General features: G+C 44.0%; 1 protein-coding gene across 1 annotated transcript in view; it reads left to right on the top strand.

The window, feature by feature from the left end:
• The first annotated feature begins 3540 nt into the window (after positions 1 to 3540).
• The window catches only part of wdr27 (WD repeat domain 27), a 192912-nt gene continuing 172716 nt past the window's right edge, over positions 3541 to 23736 (top strand). The window contains exons 1-12 of the mRNA XM_055889929.1: positions 3541 to 3648; positions 4199 to 4400; positions 5842 to 5983; positions 6154 to 6278; positions 6770 to 6883; positions 7139 to 7190; positions 7281 to 7351; positions 7577 to 7703; positions 8968 to 9061; positions 16219 to 16301; positions 16711 to 16775; positions 22571 to 22692. Coding sequence (XP_055745904.1) covers positions 4227 to 4400; positions 5842 to 5983; positions 6154 to 6278; positions 6770 to 6883; positions 7139 to 7190; positions 7281 to 7351; positions 7577 to 7703; positions 8968 to 9061; positions 16219 to 16301; positions 16711 to 16775; positions 22571 to 22692 — 1169 coding nt within the window. The 5' untranslated portion in view covers positions 3541 to 3648; positions 4199 to 4226. The remainder of the gene's footprint in view (positions 3649 to 4198; positions 4401 to 5841; positions 5984 to 6153; positions 6279 to 6769; positions 6884 to 7138; positions 7191 to 7280; positions 7352 to 7576; positions 7704 to 8967; positions 9062 to 16218; positions 16302 to 16710; positions 16776 to 22570; positions 22693 to 23736) is intronic.

Here is a 23736-nt window from a genome sequence, read left to right as displayed (position 1 = left end):
TGCAGTAATAACCAACGAGTAATCTAACCTAACAATTCCACAACTACTACCTTATACACACAAGTGTAAAGGGATAAAGAATATGTACATAAAGATATATGAATGAGTGATGGTACAGAACGGCATAGGCAAGATGCAGTAGATGGTATAGAGTACAGTATATACATATGAGATGAGTAATGTAGGGTATATAAACATAAAGTGGCATAGTTTAAAGTGGCTAGTGATACATGTATTACATAAAGATGGCAAGATGCAGTAGATGATATAGAGTACACTATATACATATACATATGAGATGAGTAATGTAGGGTATGTAAACATTATATTAAGTGGCATTGTTTAAAGTGGCTAGTGATACATTTTTACATCAATTTCCATCAATTTCCATTATTAAAGTGGCTGGAGTTGAGTCAGTATGTTGGCAGCAGCCACTCCATGTTAGTGGTGGCTGTTTAACAGTCTGATGGCCTTGAGATAGAAGCTGTTTTTCAGTCTCTCGGTCCCTGCTTTGATGCACCTGTACTGACCTCGCCTTCTGGATGATAGCGGGGTGAACAGGCAGTGGCTCGGGTGGTTGTTGTCCTTGATGATCTTTATGGCCTTCCTGTGACATCGGGTGGTGTAGGTGTCCTGGAGGGCAGGTAGTTTGCCCCCGGGTGATGCGTTGTGCAGACCTCACTACCCTCTGGAGAGCCTTACGGTTGTGGGCGGAGCAGTTGCCGTACCAAGGCGGTGATACAGCCCGACAGGAGGCTCCCAATTGTGCATCTGTAGAAGTTTGTGAGTGCTTTTGGTGACAAGCCGAATTTCTTCAGCCTCCTCCTGTATTACCAATACACGCAGTCAGTCAGGAAAGCAAAGGCCAGCTTTTTCAAGCAGAAATTTGCATCCTGCAGCTCTAACTCCAAAAAGTTCTGGGATACTGTAAAGTCCATGGAAAACAAGAGCACCTCCTCCCAGCTGCCCACTGCACTGAGGCTAGATAACACGGTCACCACTGATAAGTCCGCGATAATCGAAAACTTCAACAAACATTTCTCAATGGCTGGCCATGCCTTCCACCTGGCGACTCCAACCTTGGCCAGCAGCCCCGCCCGGCCCGCTGCTACTCGCCCAAGCGTCCCCAGCTTCTCCTTTACCCATATCCAGATAGCAGATGTTCTGAAAGATCTGGAAAACCTGGACCCATACAAATCAGCTGGGCTTGACAATCTGGACCCCCTATTTCTGAAACTGTCTGCCGCCATTGTCGCACCCCCTATTACCAGCCTGTTCAACCTCTCCTTCGTATCATCTGAGATCCCCAAGGATTGGAAAGCTGCCGCTGTCATTCCCCTCTTCAAAGGGGGAGACACCCTGGACCCAAACTGTTACAGACCTATATCCATCCTGCCCTGCCTAGCTAAGGTCTTCGAAAGCCAAGTCAACAAACAGATCACTGACCATCTCGAATCCCACCGTACCTTCTCCGCTGTGCAATCCGGTTTCCGAGCCGGTCACGGGTGCACCTCAGCCACGCTCAAGGTACTAAACGATATCATAACCGCCATCGATAAAATACATTACTGTGCAGCCGTCTTCATCGACCTGGCCAAGGCTTTCGACTCTGTCAATCACCATATTCTTATCGGCAGACTCAATAGCCTCGGTTTTTCTAATGACTGCCTTGCCTGGTTCACCAACTACTTTGCAGACAGAGTTCAGTGTGTCAAATCGGAGGGCATGTTGTCCGGTCCTCTGGCAGTCTCTATGGGGGTACCACAGGGTTCAATTCTCGGGCCGACTCTTTTCTCTGTATACATCAATGATGTTGCTCTTGCTGCGGGCGATTCCCTGATCCACCTCTACGCAGACGACACCATTCTGTATACTTCCGGCCCTTCCCTGGACACTGTGCTATCTAACCTCCAAACGAGCTTCAATGCCATACAACACTCCTTCCGTGGCCTCCAACTGCTCTTAAATGCTAGTAAAACCAAATGCATGCTTTTCAACCGTTCGCTGCCTGCACCCGCACGCCCGACTAGCATCACCACCCTGGACGGTTCCGACCTAGAATATGTGGACATCTATAAGTACCTAGGTGTCTGGCTAGACTGCAAACTCTCCTTCCAGACTCATATCAAACATCTCCAATCCAAAATCAAATCTAGAGTCGGCTTTCTATTCCGGAACAAAGCCTCCTTCACTCACGCCGCCAAACTTACCCTAGTAAAACTGACTATCCTACCGATCCTCGACTTCGGCGATGTCATCTACAAAATAGCTTCCAACACTCTACTTAGCAAACTGGATGCAGTTTATCACAGTGCCATCCGTTTTGTTACTAAAGCACCTTATACGACCCACCACTGCGACCTGTATGCCCTAGTCGGCTGGCCCTCGCTACATGTTCGTCGTCAGACCCACTGGCTCCAGGTCATCTACAAGGCTACGCTAGGTAAAGTGCCGCCTTATCTCAGTTCACTGGTCACGATGGCTACACCCACCCGTAGCACGCGCTCCAGCAGGTGTATCTCACTGATCATCCCTAAAGCCAAAACCTCATTTGGACGCCTTTCCTTCCAGTTCTCTGCTGCCTGCGACTGGAACGAATTGCAAAAATCTCTGAAGTTGGAGACTTTTATCTCCCTCAACAACTTTAAAAATCTGCTATCCGAGCAGCTAACCGATCGCTGCAGCTGTACATAGTCCATCTGTAAACTACCCACCCAATTTACCTACCTCACCCCCATACTGCTTTTATTTATTTACTTTTCTGCTCTTTTGCACACCAGTATCTCTTCTTGCACATGATCATCTGATGATTTATCACTCCAGTGTTAATCTGCTAATAATCTGTAATTATTCGATTTATTGCCTACCTCATGCCTTTTGCACACATTGTATATAGATTCTCTTTTTTTTCCTACCATGTTATTGACTTGTTTATTGTTTACTCCATGTGTAACTATGTGTTGTTGTCTGTTCACACTGCTATGCTTTATCTTGGCCAGGTCGCAGTTGCAAATGAGAACTTGTTCTCAACTAGCCTACCTGGTTAAATAAAGGTGAAATAAATAAAATAAATAAAATTAAAAATTTGTGACGACTGAGCAATAGGGTTTAAGTGCCTTGGTTAAGGGCACTTCAACAGAAATTTCACTTAGTCAGCTTCGGGATTCGAACTAGCAATCATTCAGTCACTAACCAAACGCTGTAAATGCTACCTGCCACCCCACAACACCGGTCAATCGCACCTCCTTCTCCTCGTGCTTCCCGTGCGAGGACAGTTACGTTCAGATTGTGACAAATATTATACGTTATTTCTCCTCGCCCATTGAAATAATTAGAAGGTTCGGCTGTTGACGTTGCCAGTCAGCCAGCATACAACAGTTGTGACCCGGCCATTCACTATTCAAGCTCTCTGAAAACCATGCACATGACAACAGTATCACTTGGCGGTAGGTGCAAGTACTACAACACATGTGAAAGGGGAAACTTGAGCATCTGCTGTTGTTGTCCCTGGTATCCAGGCAACCCTCCAGAATACTTTTTGACCCATATTGCAGGCTGTCGGTTGGTCTAGAAGGGTGTAGTGAGGAATTTGCTATATTTAGCTAATTTAGTTAGCTAGAGATACAATTAACCTGCATTTATTTTAAGGTGGGTGACTATCTATGTTGCAGAATATATTCTACTGTTAGAATACGACTGTTGGCTAAAGTATTAGCTAACGTAAGTTAGCAAGACATGTGTTCTGTTACCCATCTAGCTAGTTGGCTAGCTTTAGCTAGCTGGGTAATCCTTTCCACAGACTACATACAGCTCTTAGCTATTACCTACTAGAACAGGGGTGTCAAACTCATTCCACGGAGGGCCTAGTGTCTGCAGGTTTTTGGTTTTTCCTTTCAATAAAGTCCTAGACAACCAGGTGTGGGGAGTTCCTAACTAATTAGTGATGTTAATTCATCAATCAAGTACAAGGGAGGAGCGAAAACCCGCAGACACTCGGCCCTCCGTGGAATGAGTTTGACACCTGTGTACTAGAAAGACTGTCTGTGAGTGACAGTACAGTTACTGCAACAAATATAGCGATAAATAATATTTTAGCTGCTCCTATTTGGGTTATCAATATGGTTTTAGTGGGTTATTAGCCTAACTAGCTATCCATTTATTTCAATGGATTATGATTTCTTTATTTTGCTGTTTTCAGAGTAACTACATAGCTAGAAACGATCACCATGGATGGTTGTGGGGAAGGCAGAGGGACCAACAGACTGATGGTGGAAAAGCTATCCTTGTCCTGTGATAGACTGCTATCTCACCTGCAGCTGGCCTGCTGTCCCTCTCACTGTGCCTCACCACTACAAGGCAAGGACCTGTTGATACACTGTCTCCTGGACCCAGAGCTGAAGGTCAGTTACAGACAGTCCTACACTATAAGTTGGAAACGGATGTTAGCCAAAAGGATGTTCTGTTTTATCTCCCAACCACAATCCCACACAGAGACATACACACACACACACACCCTTACTCAAGGTCACATCAGGAGAAGATGGCATCTAAGATTTGATATTATAAAAATACCTATATGCCCTCCTCAGTAGCTTCCCACTGTTAAATACATGCTTCGGAACTTTGGCGACTACAGTGCATTCGGAAAGTATTCAGACCACTTGACTTTTTCCACATTTTGTTACGTTACTGTGTTATTTTAAAATTGATTCAATTATATTTTTCCTCATCAATCAACACACAATACCCCATAATGATGAAGCAAAAACAGGTTTTTAGAAATACCTTATTTACATAAGTATTCAGACATTTTGCTATGAGACTCAAAATTGAGCTCAGGTGTATCCTGTTTCCATTGATCATCCTTGAGATGTTTCTACATCTTGATTGGAGTCCACCTGTGGTAAATTCAATTGATTGGACATGATTTGGAAAGGCACGCACCTGTCTATATAAGGTCCCACAGTTGACAGTGCATGTCAGAGCAAAAACCAAGCCATGAGGTCAAAGGAATTGTCCGTAGCGCTCCGAGACGGGATTGTGTTGAGGCACAGATCTGGGGAAGGGTACCAAAAAAATGTATGCAGCATTGAAGGTCCCTAAGAGCACAGTGGCCTCCATCATTCTTTAATGGAAGAAGTTTGAAACCACCAAAACTCTTCCTAGAGCTGGCTGCCCGGCCAGACTGAGCAATCGGGGGAGAAGGGCCTTGGTCAGGGAGGTGACGGTAGCAGAACCGTGATGGTAACTTTGACAGAGCTCCAGAGGTCCTCTGTGGAGATGGGAGAACCTTCCAGAAGCGCTCCACCAATCAGGCCTTTATTGTAGAGTGGCTAGATGGAAGCCACTCCTTAGTAAAAGGCACATGACAGCCTTCTTGGAGTTTGCCAAAAGGCACCTTAAGACTCTCAGACCATGAGAGTCTTTAGGAAAATAGTTTGCAAAGCTGTCATCAAGGCAAAGGGTGGCTACTTTGAAGAATTTAAAATATATAATATATTTTGATTTGTTTAACACTTTTTTGGTTACTACATTATTCCATCTTTGTTATTTCAAAGTTTTGATATCTTCAATATTATTCTACAATGTAGAAAATAATAAAATAAAGAAAAACCCTAGAATGAGTGTGAAGGTGTGTCCAAACTTTTGACCGGTACTGTATGTGACGTAGTACGCAATTCTTGGGGCCCACTTTTGGCTCATGTGCTCTACTTTCAGAACTACTAGCTATAAATTATACAAAAGTACTGGAGAATTTCTTTAAGTATAAAGAAATCTGCTTGTTCAATCATTGCATCACATGGCTCCACCACACTCCAATGCATCTCCTCCCCTCTGCAGGCCCTGCGACTGACTGGTCACCATGGAGACATCTCTGCCATGGTATTTGGGACAGGTAGAGACCGTCTCCTGCTCTGCTCTGCCTCTGCAGATTATGTCATAGTCTGGGACATCCGGTGCTGCTACAGGAGAACTAGGGAGGGTGAGGATTTTTGCTTCATAGCTGTATGAACAGTAAGACAACAATACATTTAAATTCAGTGGCAACATTTTGTATACTGGTAAGGCCTCATTTACTCACTCACTCAATTAATCAATTTACAATGCTGTATAGTACAATTATTGAAATACTAATAGCATAGATGTTTTCAGGGGTAGTTGCGTCTGGTACAGTTATTGGGACACTACTGGGCAAGGTAGTCCATCTGTCATTTTGTCCCTGTGATGAGCGAGTGGCTGCATGCTCAAGGGCGAAAGTATACATACTCAACTCCAATGTAAGTACAGCATGCTGAATGTGTACTCTACCCCTCAAATTCATCCTTTATAACAAGTGTTTGTGTTATGTTTTTATAATTCTTGTAAGATGATGACAAATGAATGGACAATAAAGTTGGACAATACAGTTATCTTATCTTCTATTGCATACACTGTTTGTTTGACTTACCTCCAGATAGAGAAAGTGTTGTTTGTTTGACTGACCTCTAGATAGAGGAAGTGTTGTTTGTTTGACTGACCTCTAGATAGAGGAAGTGTTGTTTGTTTGACTGACCTCTAGATAGAGGAAGTGTTGTCTGTTTGACTGACCTCCAGATAGAGGAAGTGTTGTCTGTTTGACTGACCTCCAGATAGAGGAAGTGTTGTCTGTTTGACTGACCTCCAGATAGAGGAAGTGTTGTCTGTTTGACTGACCTCCAGATAGAGGAAGTGTTGTCTGTTTGACTGATCTCCAGATAGAGAATGTGTTGTCTATTTGACTGACCTTCAGATAGAGGAAGTGTTGTCCGTGCTGGCTGGCCACCTGGGACCTTTGACAGCAGCTGAGTTCTGTCCATGGAACAAAGACATCCTGGTGTCCATATCAGAAGACCGCACATTTAAGGTACAGTCAGGTTATTCACTAACCAGTGAAATAACTTGGCTTCAGTTGTTTTGCTTGAAGTCGTTTTTGCATCCCTTATCAAAGTGTACGCTACACTGTAGCTTTCTAAGTACAAATGAAATGACTAGCTACTAAGTCAGCTGTAGCTTGCATCATTTCACGTGTGCGATCGTCTGTTTATTGTTCCAAGAGAGACTGTTGTCCATAGGAACAGGTTTTAAACATTTACCAATTGATAATTTCTCTTTTCGAAAGGTTTGGGGATTAAAAATGGAACAGATTCTCTATCAGTCTGCTGTATTGTCAGGTATGTGAACAGTGGATACACCAGTTTACGGTACATTTGGTTTGATATTTAATCAATAATAACTCTCTGTCCACGCCCTCTGTCCTCCAGCATCTCCACTACTCAGTATGTTGTTCTTGGAGAAGAGCAGGCAGCTTGTCACTGGTTCTGCTGATGGACAGGTTGGTCTCTCTCTCTCTCTCTCTCACTCACACACTCACTCACACACTCACACACTCACACACTCACACACTCACACACTCACACACTCACACACTCACACACTCACACCCACACACACAGACAGACAGACAGACAGACAGACAGACAGACAGACAGACAGACAGACAGACAGACAGACAGACAGACAGACAGACTCATTCATTCATTCATTCATTTATTTCCAGGTGTGGAGCTTCACTCTTCCTGAGGACCACAGAAGTCATTTGGTGACCAAATTGGACCTTCACAAGGTGCAACAACGACACCAAAGACACCTGGACACAGTGGCCCCACAGACTGGTGGTATACTAGGTAAGAGAAGATAGTAAAGTGTTATGGACGTGATTTGTTTGTTTCCTGTGATGTGTTTTAGCCATATGCCTGCTAGCCAAAGACACATTTTCATTTTCACATAACGTTTGGAACATGAACTTGAACTTATTTCCCACTTTTTCTCTCACATTATGAGTAAAATAAATAAAATGTAAACTTGAAAGTGTTTTTCCTAACACTAGATGGAATCAGAACACTGAGTTTTGTTCTGTAGGAGGTTTGGGGTTATATAGTAATATGCTGTGTCTGACTGTCCATCCAATAACTCAATAGCATTTTTTGTCATATTTCGTAAAGACTGTATCATGGACACTTACTGACAGTTGTGGCTGCTTTGTGTGATATATTGTTGTCTCTACCTTCTTGCCCTTTATGCTGTTGTCTGTGCTCTAATGTTGTTTGTACCATGTTTTGTGTTTCTACCATGTTGTTGTCATGTTGTGTTGCTACCATGCGGTGTTGTCATGTGTTGCTGCCATGCTATGTTGTTTTCTTAGGTGTAAAGGTAGTCCTCCTCCTCTTCAACCGAAAAGGAGGAGTAGTGATTGAACCAAGGCGCAGCGGGTTGTGAATACATAATTTAATAAAGACACGACAAAACAATGAAGACAGAAAACGACCTATACTTGAATAAACTACAAAATAACAAAACCGAAATGTATAGACAGACCTGAACAATACGAACTTACAAATAACGTGAAGAACGCAAGAACAGGGAAAAATAGACTACACAAAAGAACGATGAACAAAACAAACCGAACAGTCCCGTATGGTGCGACAAACACTGACACAGGAGACAACCACCCACAACGAACACTGTGAAACAACCTACCTAAATATGACTCTCAACTAGAGGAACGCCAAACACCTGCCTCTAATTGAGAGCCATACCAGGCAACCCTTAAACTAACATAGAAACAGACAACATAGAATGCCCACCCAAACTCACGTCCTGACCAACTAACACATACAACAAACTAACAGAAATAGGTCAGGAACGTGACATTAGGTCTCTTTTTATGTAGTGTTGTCTTGTCTCTCTCTTCGTGATGTGTGTTTTGTCCTATATTTTTATTTTATTTGTTTTATTTTTAATTCCAGCCCCCGTCCCCACAGGAAGCCTTTTGCCTTTTGGTAGGCCGTCATTGTAAATAATAATTTGTTCTTAACTGACTTGCCTAGTTAAATAAAGGTCAAATAAAATAATAAATGACCCCAAGCCACCTCTTGTGTTTCGTTCCAGGAATCACTCCAGACCCAGTGGAGACGGCAAAGCCAGTCCTCAGAATTTGTGCTTATCACAGGCGACTACCTGACATTGATCATGGGCTGCAGAGGTAAAATGGGTTTCTCTCCAGGAGAAATGTGCTGTAGATAAAAGGGGTTAATGCAACACATCTCTTAATTTATCACTTGACACATCACGTGTTTAACCCATTGTCACAGTCAATTTTAGCAGATGTTTGATGCCTTTGTAGTTTATATCAGTGTTTCTAAACCTTTTTCGATTACTGTACCACCAAGTACATTTTGCTCTGCCCGGACTTCCCCTGAAATACCTCTCATGTGAAGTGCCCCCTCACAGCTGTAGCCATGAAATGCTTTGAAAGGCTGATCATATCTCACATCAACACCATCATCCCAGACACCCAGGACCCACTCCAATTCGCATACGGCCCCAACAAATCCACTGATGACGCAATCTCTATTGCACTCCACAATGCCCTTTCTCACCTGGACAAAAAGAACACCTATGTGAGAATGCTGTTCATTGACTACAGCTCAGCATTCAATACCATAGTGCCCTCCAAGCTCATCACCAAGCTAAGTATGCTGGTACTGAACACCTCCCTCTGCAACTGGATTCTGAACTTCCTGACGAGCCACCTTCAGGTGGTGAGGGTAGGCAACAACACATCTGCCACGCTGACCCTCAACACGAGGGCCCCTCAGGGTTGCGTGCTCAGGCCCCTCCTGTACTCCCTGTTCACCCACGACTGCGTGACCACGCACAACTCCAACACCATCCTTAATTTTGCAGACAACACGACAGTGATAGGACTGATCACCGACAACGATGAGACAGCCTACAGGGAGCAGGTCAGATCACTGCCAAGACAACAACCTCTTCCTCAACTTGAGCAAGACAAAGGAGCTGAACTACAGGAAACGTGAACTACAGGAAACAGCGGGCACCACCATCAACATCGACAGGGCTGTAGTGGAGCAGGTCACTAACAACCTTGTGGTCCACACACACCAACTCAGTTGTGAAGAGGGCACGACAACGTCTCTTCCCCATCAGGAGGCTAAAAAGATTTGGCATGGGCCCTTAGATTCTCAAAACCTTCTACAGCTGCACCATTGAGAGCATCTTGATTGGCTGCATCACCGCTTGGTATGGCATCTGATCGCAGGGCTCTACATAGGGTAATGCGTACAGTGCAGTACATCACTGGGTCCGAGCTCCCTGCCATCCAGGACCTCTTTACCAGGCGGTGTCAGACAAAGGCCCTAAAAATTGTCAGCCACCCAAGTCATAGCATGTTCTCTCTGCTACCGCAAGGCAAGTCTGCAACCAACAGGACCCTGAACAGCTTCTAACCTCAAGCCATAAGACTGCTAAATAGTTAGTTAAATAGTTAACCAATTGGCCTCCCGGGTGGCGCAGTGGTCTAGGGCACTGCATCGCAGTGCTAGTTGCGCCACCAGAGTCTCTGGGTTCGCGCCCAGGCTCTGTCACAGCCGGCCGCGACCTGGAGGTCCGTGGGGCGACGCACAATTGGCCTAGCGTCGCCCGGGTTAGGGAGGGTTTGGCCGGTAGGGATATCCTTGTCTCATCGCGCCCCAGCGACTCCTGTGGCGGGCCAGGCGCAGTGCGCGCTAACCAAGGTAGCCAGGTGAACGGTGTTTCCTCCGACACATTGGTGTGGCTGGCTTCCGGGTTGGAGGCGCGCTGTGTTAAGAAGCAGTGCGGCTTGGTTGGATTGTGCTTCGGAGGACGCATGGCTTTCGACCTTCGTCTCTCCCGAGCCCGTACGGGAGTTGTAGCGATGAGACAAGATAGTAATTACTAGCGATTGGATACCACGAAAATTGGGGAGAAAAGGGGATAAAAAAAAAAAATAAATAAAAATAAAATAGTTAACCAATAACTACCTGGACCATCTGCAATGACCATTGACTCTTTTGTCTCATCACATACGCTGCTGTTACTGTTTATTATTTTTCCTGTTGCGTAGTGACTTTAGCCCTACCTATATGTACAGTACCCGTCAAAAGTTTGGACACACCTACTCATTCAGGGGTTTTTCTTTATTTTTTATATTTTCTACATTGTAAAATAATAGTGAAGACATCAACACTATGAAATAACACATGGAATCATGTAGTAACCAAAAAAGTGTTAAACAAATCAAAATAATATACATTTTATATTTGAGATTCTTCAAAGTAGCCACCCTTTGCCTTGATGACAGCTTTGCACACTTGTCATTCTCTCAACCAGCTTCATGAGTTAGTCACCTGGAATGCATTTCAATTAACAGATGTGCCTTGTTAAAAGTAATGCGTTTGAGCCAATCAGTTGTTTTGTGACAAGGTAGGTTGTGGTATACAGAAGAAAGCCCTATTTAGTAAAATACCTAGTCCATATTATGGCAAGAACAGCTCAAATAATAATAATAGACTCAAGAAATGACAGTCCATCATTACTTTAAGACATAAAGGTCAGTCAATCTGGAAAATTTCAAGAACTTTGAAAGTTTCTTCAAGTGCAGTTGCAAAACCCATTAAGCGCTATGATGAAACTGGCTCTCATGAGGACCGCCACAGGAAAGGAAGACCCAGGTTTACCTCTGCTGCAGAGGACAAGTTCATTAGAGTTACCAGCCTCAGAAATTGCAGCCCAAATAAATGCTGCACAGAGTTCAAGTAACAGACACATCTCAACATCAACTGTTCAGAGGAGACTGCGTGAATCAGGCCTTCATGGTCGAATTTCTGCAAAGAAACCACTACTAAAGGACACCAATAAGCAGAAGAGACTTGCTTGCGCCAAGAAACACGAGAAATGGACATTAGACCAGTGGAAATCTGTCCTTTGGTCTGATGAGTCCAAATTTGAGATTTTTGGTTCCAACTGCTGTGTCTTTGTGAGATGCAGAGTAGGTGAACGGATGATCTCCGCATGTGTGGTTCCCACCGTGAAGCATGGAGGAGGAGGAAGTGTGATTGTGTGGGGGTGCTTTGCTGGTGACACTGTCTGTGATTTATTTTGATTTCAAGGCACACTTAATCAGCATTGCTACCACAGCATTCTGCAGTGATACGCCATCCCATCTGGTTTGCGCTTAGTGGGACTATCATTTGTTTTTCAACAGGACAATGACCCAATACACACCTCCAGGCTTTGTAAGGGCTATTTGACCAAGAGTGATGGAGTGCTGCATCAGATGACCTGGCCTCCACAATCATTCGACCTCAACCCAATTGAGATGGTTTGGGATGAGTTGGACCGCAGAGTGAAGGAAATGCAGTCAACAAGTGCTCAGTATATGTGTGAACTCCTTCAAGACTATTGGAAAATGATTCCTCATGAAGCTGGCTGAGAGAATGCCAAGAGTGTGCAAATCTGTCATCAAGGCGAAGGGTGGCAACTTTGAAGAATCTAAAATATAAAAAATATTTTGATTTGTTTAGCACTTTTTGCTTACTACATGATTCCATTTGTGTTAATTCATAGTTTATTCTACAATGTAGATAATAGTAAAAGTAAAGAAAAACCCTTGAATGAGTAGGTCTGTCCAAACTTTTGACTGGTACTGTACATATCTACCAAATTACCTCGTACCCCTGCACAATGAATCGGTTCTGGTACCTCGTGTATATAGCCAAGTTATCGTTACTCATTGTGTATTTATTCTTTGTGTTATTCTTTTTCTATTACTTCTCTTTTTTCCTCTTTGCATTTTTGGGAATAGCCCGTAAGCATTTCACTGTTAGTCTACAGCTGTTGTTTACGAAGCATGTGACAAATATTATTTGATTTGATTTGATTAGACTTTACCAGTAGGCATATGGTCTAATGATTCTTCTCAAGTACCCCTGTGGATAGGCCAAGTACTCTTGGTTGGGAACCACTGGTCTTTATTACAGCCTACTAGGCCTGTTTCCCCAGGTCATGTAGAGAGTGCTTGATTTGTCATTATTTCCACAGACCAGGAGTTTTGAGTGATCCAGGAAAATATGATATCATAAATGTAAATATATAACGTCGTCATTTACATTTCTCCAGCCTTGCAGGTGTTCATGTCTTTATTGGTAGTGACTAACAGGGTATGTTGGGGAGTCAGAGTGGTGTTTCCACAGCGATAGCAGGACACTTCCTATTAAAGGCTAACTAAAGTGCCATTAACAGTCTCAGGCTGTCCAATCCGCACCTGTTGCCATGGTGAAGTACTGTAGACACTATGCAAAGCCTGGGATGCACAAGGGGTGATAGGGTGACTGGCTGATTAGTATAGAATGGTCAGGACTCTCAGGGCACAAGACTCTGACTTTGATATGTCCATCACAAGGAGTCTTAGAGTAGGCATCAAAGCTATGCAGTGTGTCACAACAGAAGCCTGGTCCCAGATTGGTTTGTGCTATATAACCAACTCAACTCAGTATACAAAACCATCTGTACAGCTAAATCATGAAGGCATAACAATGACCATAGGAGGTGACAATGCAGCACAAACAGATCTGAAACCAGGCACATCAGTATATAAAAATAAATATTTTAGCAGTTATAGAGACACAACTTGATTCACAGACTTCTAGGCCTAGTCAATCATGGTTTGTTATTTCCTACTACTGTACAACATTTTCCTGAGTTTATTTGTAAAGTCGAGGCAAGCCATGGATTTCACTACTTAAACTAAATAGTGGACTATGTTGGACACGATCGTTGTTGGTTGAAGAGCCTCCTCTCCCTCTTCCTGTCTCCTCTCCTCTGCCACCCTGTCTTATTTATCCTACAGCGTGAGATGACTATAGTTCCCTGGTTTCCACCTTATGATGTACATACAGTACCTTCGGAAAATATTCAGACCCCTTGACTTTTTCCACATTTTGTAACATTACAGCCTTATTCTAAAATGTATTACATTTTTTCCCCTCATCACACTACACACAATATCCCATAATGACAAAGCAAAAACATGTTTTTATACATTTTAGCAAATTTATTACAAATAAAAAACATATCACATTTACGTAAGTATTCAGAACTTTTACTTTGTTTGTTCTGTACTTTGTTGAAGCACTTTTAGCAGCGATTACATATCGAGTCTTCTTGGGTATGCCTACAAGTTTGGCACACCCGTATTTGGGGAGTTTTTCCCCATTCTTCTCTGCAGATCCTCTCAAGCTCTGTCAGGTTGGATGGGGAGCGTTGCTGCACTGCTATTTTCAGGTTTTATCGACCCAGAGAATTTTGTTTCTCATGGTCTGAGAGTCTTAAGGTGTCTTTTGGCAAACTCCAAGTGGGCTGTCATGTGCCTTTTACTGAGGAGTGGCTTCTGTCTGGCCCGTCTACCATAAAGGCCTGATTGGTGGAGTGTTGCAGAGATGGTTGTCCTTCTGTCCTTCTGTAAGGAACTCTGGAGCTCTGTCAGAGTGACCAACGGGCTCTTGGTTTGGTTTAGCCGGGCGGCTAGCTCTAGGAAGAGTCTTGGTGGTTCCAGACTTCTTCCATTTAAGAATGATGGAGGCCACTGTGTTCTTGGGGATCTTCAATGCTGCAGACATTTTTTAGTAACCTTCCCCAGATTGGAGCCTCGACACAATCGTGTCTTGAAGCTCTACAGACAATCCCCTCGGCCTCATGGCTTGGTTTTTGCTCTGACATGCACTGTCAACTGTGGGACCTTATAGACAGGTGTGTGCCTTTCCAAATCATGTCCAATCAATTTAATTTACCACAGGTTTGCTCCAATGATGTTGTAGAAACATCTCAAGGATGATTAATGGAAACAGGATGAACCTGAGGTCAATTTCGAGTCTCATAGCAAAGGGTCTGAATACGTATGTAAATAAGGTATTTCTGTTTTTAATACTTTATACATTTTATACATAAACTGTTTTCATTTCATTATTATGGGGTATTGTGTGTAGATTTCTAACTTTTTTATTTATTTAATACATTTTAGAATAAGGCTGTAATGTAACAAAATGTGGAAAAAGTCAAGGGGTCTGAATACTTTCCAAAGGCACTATGCAGCATTAAACCAGGGGAAAATTCAGCCAAACCCAATGCTCCCAGTTGGTTGTGTGTGCGTGCACCTTGCCATCTCACCAGTTGGTTGTGTGTGTGTGTGCACCTTGCCATCTCACCAGTTGGTTGTGTGTGTGTGCACCTTGCCATCTCACCAGTTGGTTGTGTGTGCGTGCACCTTGCCATCTCACCAGTTGGTTGTGTGTGCGTGCACCTTGCCATCTCACCAGTTGGTTGTGTGTGCGTGCACCTTGCCATCTCACCAGTTGGTTGTGTGTGTGCGTGCACCTTGCCATCTCACCAGTTGGTTGTGTGTGTGTGTGCACCTTGCCATCTCACCAGTTGCGACAACACTGTCTTTCTTTAGTGTGGGGTTACATTGTCTTCACCTCTTTAGTGTGGGGTTACATTGTATTGTCCTCTGTAGTGTGGGGTTACATTGTCTTCTCTTTAGTGTGGGGTTACATTGTCTTCTCTTTAGTGTGGGGTTACGTTGTCTTCTCCTATTTAGTGTGGGGTTACGTTGTCTTCTCCTCTTTAGTGTGGGGTTACGTTGTCTTCTCCTATTTAGTGTGGGGTTACGTTGTCTTCTCCTCTTTAGTGTGGGGTTACATTGTCTTCTCCTCTTTAGTGTGGGGTTACATTGTCTTCTCCTCTTTAGTGTGGGGTTACATTGTCTTCTCCTCTTTAGTGTGGGGTTACATTGTCTTCTCCTCTTTAGTGTGGGGTTACATTGTCTTCTCCTCTTTAGTGTGGGGTTACATTGTCTTCTCCTCTTTAGTGTGGGGTTACATTGTCTTCTCCTCTTTAGTGTGGGGTTACATTGTCTTCTCCTCTTTAGTGTGGGGTTACATTGTCTTCTCCTCTTTAGTGTGGGGTTACATTGTCTTCTCCTCTTTAGTGTGGGGTTACATTGTCTTCTCCTCTTTAGTGTGGGGTTACATTGTCTTCTCCTCTTTAGTGTGGGGTTACATTGTCTTCTCCTCTTTAGTGTGGGGTTACATTGTCTTCTCCTCTTTAGTGTGGGGTTACATTGTCTTCTCCTCTTTAGTGTGGGGTTACATTGTAATCTACTGAATCAAAGGCCCTTGGATGGAATAATGTGTAACAGCTTTTCCCACATGGTTCTCTTCCTGTGCCCCTTTGCTGTGTGTGTGTGTGTGTGTGTGTATATATAAGTGTTTATCCATATGGCATAAGGTTCTCTCTCTATGCCACCTGTATTGATTACAGCTGGGTGTGGATTGGAAGCTCTGATGGCCTCTACCTGCTTGACCTGGGCACCTCTGAGCTCCACATGACACTACTTTTCAGAGGTATGCTACTGCCCTCTGTGTGTGTGTGTGTTTGTGTGTGTGTTTGAGAGAATGAATGATGTGTCGATCTTTTGGGGAACGGGGAAGAACAGCTTGGAAGATGAATAAGAATAACACCATGCACTGTATACTGTACATGAGTTATGACAGTATTTGTATTTATTAGGGGATCCAGTGTAGTGTGTGTCTCACCGACATAGACCATGTGTATGATAAGAGTTAGTGGAGATAGGTAGGCGTGTGTGTGTTACCATATGCCCATGTGTATGATAGGTGTGTGTTTGTCTCACCTACATAGACCATGGTGCCAGATGAGTCCCTGAGATCTATGGTTTTACACTTCAGCAGACATTTGTATTCCACCCTTATTATTTATGTAAGCTATTATCCCACTCTGTCTCTCTTACAGACCACCCCAACTTGAGCATCACCATGGCTGGATCATGGGCCATGTCCCAAGGACTGGATAACAGCGTGAGTAAATCACTATTGAGACCTGCTTCACTATTGTTTCACTTCACTGAATAGGAATTTAGGACAAAAGCAAGACGGAGGGGGAGGCAGACCGACACCGGTGTAATTCCCTGAAATTAGGCCTACCCTACACTGTAACACATAATTGCCTCTCATTCGAACAGAAAAACTCACTTTCCCCCTGGATGCAAACCACAGGCAAACCTTGTAAAGCCTTTACATCTCTCATAGTCCTAGTCTCGTGAAACCATAAACTGCTAATTGCATAGTTATAAAAATACTGTAGGTTCAGTGTATGTGAAGTCTAAGACACTCAAAATGAAGTATAGGGAACAACAGTTTTAAAACATACAGTGCATTTTTATTGAAATTATTTTTGTATGGGGTTAAATGTCAAAATGAGCTTCCAAGAGATCTGGAAAATACTCCGAGGTGTGGAAAATACTCAGAGGTGTGGAAATTGGACAGAATGGTGGAGGAATACAACACACAGGTCCTCTCATAAGATGGTGAGCAGTGTGTCTCACACCAGTGTGTCTCATACCAAAAGTATCAGGTATGACCCAGATGAAGACAATGTCAAATTAACAATGGTTTCATTTTATTTATTTTTATAACCTTTATTTAACTAGGCAAGTCAGTTAAGAACACATTTTTATTTACAATGACGGCCTAGAAACAGTGGGTCAACTGCCTTGTTCACGGGCAGAATGGCAGATTTTTACCTTGTCAGCTCGGGGATTCGATCTATAAACCTTTCAGTTACTGGCCCAACGCTCTAACCACTAGGCTACCTGCCGCCCAAATAATCCAACAGGGGCAGGCAATAGATAATCCAACAGGGGCAGGCAATAGACAGGTCAAGGCAGGCAGGGGCAAAGGTAGCAGACGGCAGGCAGGGTCAGGGTAGGCAGAGGTCAGTAATCCAGAGTTGGGGCAAAGGTACAGGTCGGCAGGCAGGCTCAGGGTCAGGGGCAGGCAGAGTGGTCAAAACCAGGAGGGAGAGAAAAAGAGAGACTGAGAAAAGCAGGAGTTGAGACACAAAAACGCTGGTTGACAAACAAGACGAACTGGCAACAGACAAACAGAGAACACAGGTATAAATACACAGGAGATAATGGGGAAGATGGACGACACCTGGAGGGGGGTGGAGACAATCACAAAGACAGGTGAAACAGATCAGGGTGTGACAAAAAGATTGTCGCCTTTTTAGTGTGGATCCCAGGCTATACATCCCTTACTTGTTTGGAAATGTCCCTTCTCATACCACTTTGACTTGATTTACTACAAATATAGTAGGGATGTGACAAATAGAAATGTTTTCTTAACATTTAAACTGCAGTTATTTCTTTATCTGTTTTCCGTTAAAGCGATAAGATAAAAAAAGAAAGAAAGTGAATTCACAATACATCTGCGTCGATGCCAGCAACAGTTTTGGTCTCACGGTACGTCCCTTTCAGATGGTTAAGCATTGCACCTGTACTACCATTACTGTACCTAAATTCCACTTCACAAAGTTTGCATTTCCTTTTCATTTAACTTCTTAAAGTATTGCCATACAGCACCTCGCTCCTGTCGCTTGCCTTTCTCTGTAATTTTTCCAACTGTTAACGACGATGACGTAGTGGTGAAGAATTGATTCCTCAACTCAAAAATACTGAATCTTAAGAGAATATTGACACTCAGAAATGGGAGTCAACTCTGGTGTCGACTCCCATTTCTGAGTGTCAATATTCTCTTAAGATTCAGTGGTTTTGGAATGAAGGATACTAATCAGTTGCCACACTTCCGAGAACACAAACACTCACATCTTTCTTTGAGAGCTAGCGAGGGATTGAAAAAGAGGGAGAGGGACTGTATAGGCAGGTCGGTCACCTGGCAGATAGTCAGAACTGTGCGCTAGGCTTTTCTATCTGCAATCAAATGCTGTATTTCGCAATTTCTTGCCATGCAATGTCTCACAACTTCAGTAAAGCAGGACCTATCATCAATGGATAAGCTAGGATACTGAGATGAGCGCGATGCAACACGTCGCTCTCACACAGTCACACACAGTAGTTTGCAAACTATTATGGACTACAAAGGGAAGCACAGCCACGAGCTGCCCAGTGACACGAGCCTACCAGACGAGCTAAATAACTTCTATGTTTGCTTCGAAGCAAGCAACACTGAAGTGTGCATGAGAGCATCAGCTGTTCCGGACTACTGTGTGATTACGCTCTCCATAGCCGACGTGAGTAAGACCTTTCAACAGGTCAACATTCACAAGGCTCCAGGACCAGACGGATTACCAGGATGTTTACTCCGAGCATGCTCTGACCAATTGGCAAGTGTCTTCACTGACATTTTCAACCTGTCCCTGACAGAGTCTGTAATACCAACATGTTTCAAGCTGACCACCATAGTCCATGTGCATAAGAACACCAAGGTAACCTGCCTAAATGACTACCGACCCGTAGCACTCACGTCTGTAGCCATGAAGTCCTTTGAAAGGCTGGTCATGGCTCACATCAACACCATTATCCCAGAAACCCTAGACCCACTCCAATTTGCAAACGGCCCCAACAGATCCACAGATGATCTGTTGCCCTTTCCCACCTGGACAAAAGGATCACCTACGTGAGAATGCTATTTTAATTTCACCTTTATTTAACCAGGTAGGCTAGTTGAGAACAATTTCTCATTTACAACTGCGACCTGGCCAAGATAAAGCAAAGCAGTGCGACACAAACAACAACACAGAGTTACACATGGAATAAACAAACATACAGTCAATAATACAATAGAGAAAGTCTATATACAGTGTGTGCAAATGAGGTAGAATAAGGGGGTGAGGCAATAAATAGGCCATAGTGGCGAAATTATTACAGTATGGCAAATTAAACACTGGGTTGATAGATGTGCAGAAGATGAGTGTGCAAGTCGCGATACTGGGGTGCAAAGGAGCAAAATAAATAACAATATGGTGATGAGGTAGTTGGATGGGCTATTTACAGATTGCCTATGTACAGGTGCAGTGATCTGTGAGCTGCTCTGAAAGCTGGTGCTTAAAGCTAGTGAGGGAGATATGAGTCTCCAGCTTTAGTGATTTTTGCAGTTCGTTCCAGTCATTGGCAGCAGAGGGAAAGGCGGCCGAAGGAGGAATTGGCTTTGGGGGTGACCAGTGAAATATACCTGCTGGAGCGCGTGCTGCGGGTGGGTGCTGCTATGGTGACCAGTGAGCTGAGATAAGGCGGGGCTTTACCTAGTAACGACTTATAGATGGCCCGGAGCCAGTGGGTTTGGCGACGGATATGAAGCGAGGGCCAGCCAACGAGAGCATACAGGTCGCAGTGGTGGGTAGTATATGGGGCTTTGGTGACAAAACGGATGGCACTGTGATAGACTGCATCCAATTTGCTGAGTAGAGTGCTGGAGGCTATTTTGTAAATGACATCGCCGAAGTCAAGGATCGGCAGGATAGTCAGTTTTACTTGGGTATGTTTGGCAGCATGAGTGGAGGATGCTTTGTTGCGAAATAGGAAGCCAATTCTGGATTTAATTTTGGATTGGAGATGCTTAATGCTATTCATTGACTACAGCTCAGCGTTCAACACCATAGTGCCCTCAAAGCTCATCACTAAGCTAAGGACCCTGGGACTAAACATCTCCCTCTGCAACTAGATTCTGGTCTTCCTGATGGGCCGCCCCCAGGTGGTAAGTGTAGGTAACAACACATCTGCCACTGTGATCCTCAGCACAGGGGCCTCTCAGGGGTGTGTGCTCTATCCCCTCCTGTATTCCCTGTTCATCTATGATTGCATGGCCAAGCACAACTCCAACACCATCATTAAGTCTGCAGACGACACAACAGCCTGATCACAGACAAAAATGTGACAGCCGATAGGGAGGTCAGAGACCTGACAGTGTGTTGCCAGGATAACAACCTCTCCCTCAACGTGATCAAGAGAAAGGAGATGATTGTGGACTATAGAAAAAGGAGTGCTGAGCACGCCCCCATTCTCATCGACGGGGCTGTTGTGGAGCAGGTTGAGAGCTTCAAGTTCCTTGGTGTCCACATCACCAATAAGCTATCATGGTCCAAACACACCACGGCAGTCGTGAAGAGGGCACGACAACGCCCATTTCCCCTCAGGAGACTGAAAAGATTTGGCATGGGTCCTTAGATCCTCAAAAAGTTCCACAGCTGCACCATCGAGAGCATCCTGACTGGTTACATCACCGCCTGGTATGGCAACTGCTTGGCCTACGATCGCAAGGCACTACAGAGGGTAGTATGTACGGCCCAGTATGTCACTGGGGACAAGCTTCCTGCCATCCAAGACCTCTATACCAGGCGGTGTCATAGGAAGGCCCATAAAATTGCTAAGGGCTCCAGCCACCCGAGTCATAGACTGTTCTCTCTGCTACCGGAGCGCCAAGTCTAGGTCAAAAAGGCTTCTTAACAGGTTCTACCCCCAAGCCATAAGACTCTTGAACAGTTAATCAAATAGCTACCCGGACTATTTGCAGTGTCCCCACCCCGCCCCCCATTTTTACACTGCAGCTACTCTCTGTTTATTGTCCATGCATAGTCACTTTACCTACATGTATAAATTACCTCGACTAACCGGTGCCCCCACATGTTGACTCTGTACCAGAACCCACTGTATATAGTCTCGCTGCTGTTATTTTATTGTTGCTCCTTAATTATTTGTTATATCAACAAACAACAAAATCTTAAATCTGCATTGTTGGTTACGGGCTTGCTTGTAAGTAAGCATTTCACTGTAATTCCTGTTGTATTTGGCGCATGTGACAAATAACATTTGATTTGATTTGATTTTTATCTGCGCATGTGCACGTGGTAGACAGGGCACCAAAACAGCAGAGAAGTTGAGCTTCGTGCTTCAACGCTCTTAGTTGTTGTGGAAATTGACCCACTATGCTGTTTACTTTCTGCATCTACATAAAGGATTTTTCTTAACGTTAACACGGAACCCAAACCGCCTGCCGCGTGCGCCATCGTGCATCTTTTTTTTTTTTATCCAAACACGATCACGACACGCAAGTTAAAATATCAAAACAAACTCTGAACCAATTACATTAATTTGGGGACAGGTCGAAAAGCATTAAACATTTATGGCAATTTAGCTAGCTAGCTTGCACTTGCTAGCTAATTTGTCCTATTTAGCTAGCTTGCTGTTGCTAGCTAATTTGTACTGGGATATAAACATTGAGTTGTTATTTTACCTGAAATGCACACGGTCCTCTATTCCCGAAAATGAATCCACACATAAAACAGTCAACCAAATCGTTTCTTTCTTGGCTTTTTCTTCTCTTGACTTTATATTGCGATTGGCAACTTTCATAAATTAGGTGCATTACCGCCACTAACCTCGTTCGTCTTTCAGTCACCCACGTGGGTATAACCAATAAGGAGATGGCACGTGGGTACCTGCTTCTATAAACCAATGAAGAGATAGGAAAGGCAGGACTTGCAGCGCGATCTGCGTCACAAATAGAACTGACTTCTTTTTTAGCCCTTGGCAACGCAGACGCTCGCGAGCAGTGTGGTTGCGATAATTGAATAATATAGATTTCTAAATTTATTTTGCAACACGAGTGGTGTGGTCAGCCTGTTAACGTTAAGGATCCTAATTTCGTTTAAGTGTTTAAACGTTCACACCACTAATATAAAGTACTTCTCATACAATACATTTGTCAATGACCTATGCTCCTCACAGAGTAAAAGTGTTCAGTCACAGTACAGTACTAACATAATTTCATTTTCTCTCTCTCTCCCCCTCCTCCAGATGATCTTTGTGGTGACCTCTCTATTTGAGGCCCTGGTGTCTGTATTGGAGGTGAGACTGCTGGGGTCAGGGTCCGTGGACAACCTCTGTCAGCACCTGGAGGGGCTCTCCGTCATGCCCAGGTGTGTGTTTGTGTGTGTGTACCTCTGTTAACTTCTGGGGAAACCTTGTTTGGAGTGGAGGGTATATCTGTATAGTGGACACAGGGTTCGCACTAGGTGCGTGAGGTGCTTAAAGTACTTGAATTTGGCACTCTGAAATTCAAGTACTGGATACCTTGAAAATCAGAAATGTACTCAAGCTAGTACTTAAAAGGTACTTGAATTAAAATGAGAGGAGAACAGAAAATGATCAAATATATTACAAAAATATTGCAAAAATGTATGTTTGGCCGGTAGGGATTTCCTTGTCTCATCGCGCTCCAGCGACTCCTGTGGCGGGCTGGGCGCAGTGCGTGCTAACCAAGGGGGCCAGGTGCACGGTGTTTCCTCCGACACATTGGTGCGGCTGGCTTCCGGGTTGGAGGCGCGCTGTGTTAAAGAAGCAGTGCGGCTTGGTTGGGTTGTGCCTCGGAGGACGCATGGCTTTCGACCTTCGTCTCTCCCGAGCCCGTACGGGAGTTGTAGCGATGAGACAAGATAGTAATTACTAGCGATTGGATACCACGAAAAATTGGGGAGAAAAGGGGGTAAAAAAATAAATAAAATACGTATTGGTCTTGCTAATTAGTTTTCAGGCAGACTACCGAGTTTTACAAAACTAACTGATTAGGCGCCAAACGTCACATCTATAGCATCCCCCAAACAAAAAAACCCAGACTCGGAGAATGAGTGTACAACTGGTAAAGACTTGCTGATATTTCAGTCAGATGTCTAGCTAGTTAAGTAGCTAGCTTTAACTAGCTGTAACGGTTGTCCTCCTCCTCTTCGCCTGAAGAGGAGGAGTAGGGATTGGACCAAAGCGCAGCGTTGTGATATGACATGATATTTATTAAACAAGACGAAAACTAAACACACTTGAGAATTTACAAAATAATAAACGAAGTCAACAGACCTGAACAAACGAACTTACATAAACACGAAGAACGCATGAACAGGTACCGACGACACAAACGAACAAACGAAAGTCCCGTGTGGTGCACAGACACAGACACGGAAGACAACCAC

The sequence above is a fragment of the Salvelinus fontinalis genome, chromosome 30 (genome assembly GCF_029448725.1).
Source record: "Salvelinus fontinalis isolate EN_2023a chromosome 30, ASM2944872v1, whole genome shotgun sequence".
Taxonomy (NCBI): domain Eukaryota; kingdom Metazoa; phylum Chordata; class Actinopteri; order Salmoniformes; family Salmonidae; genus Salvelinus; species Salvelinus fontinalis.
This window is presented reverse-complemented; position numbering and strand designations above follow the sequence as displayed.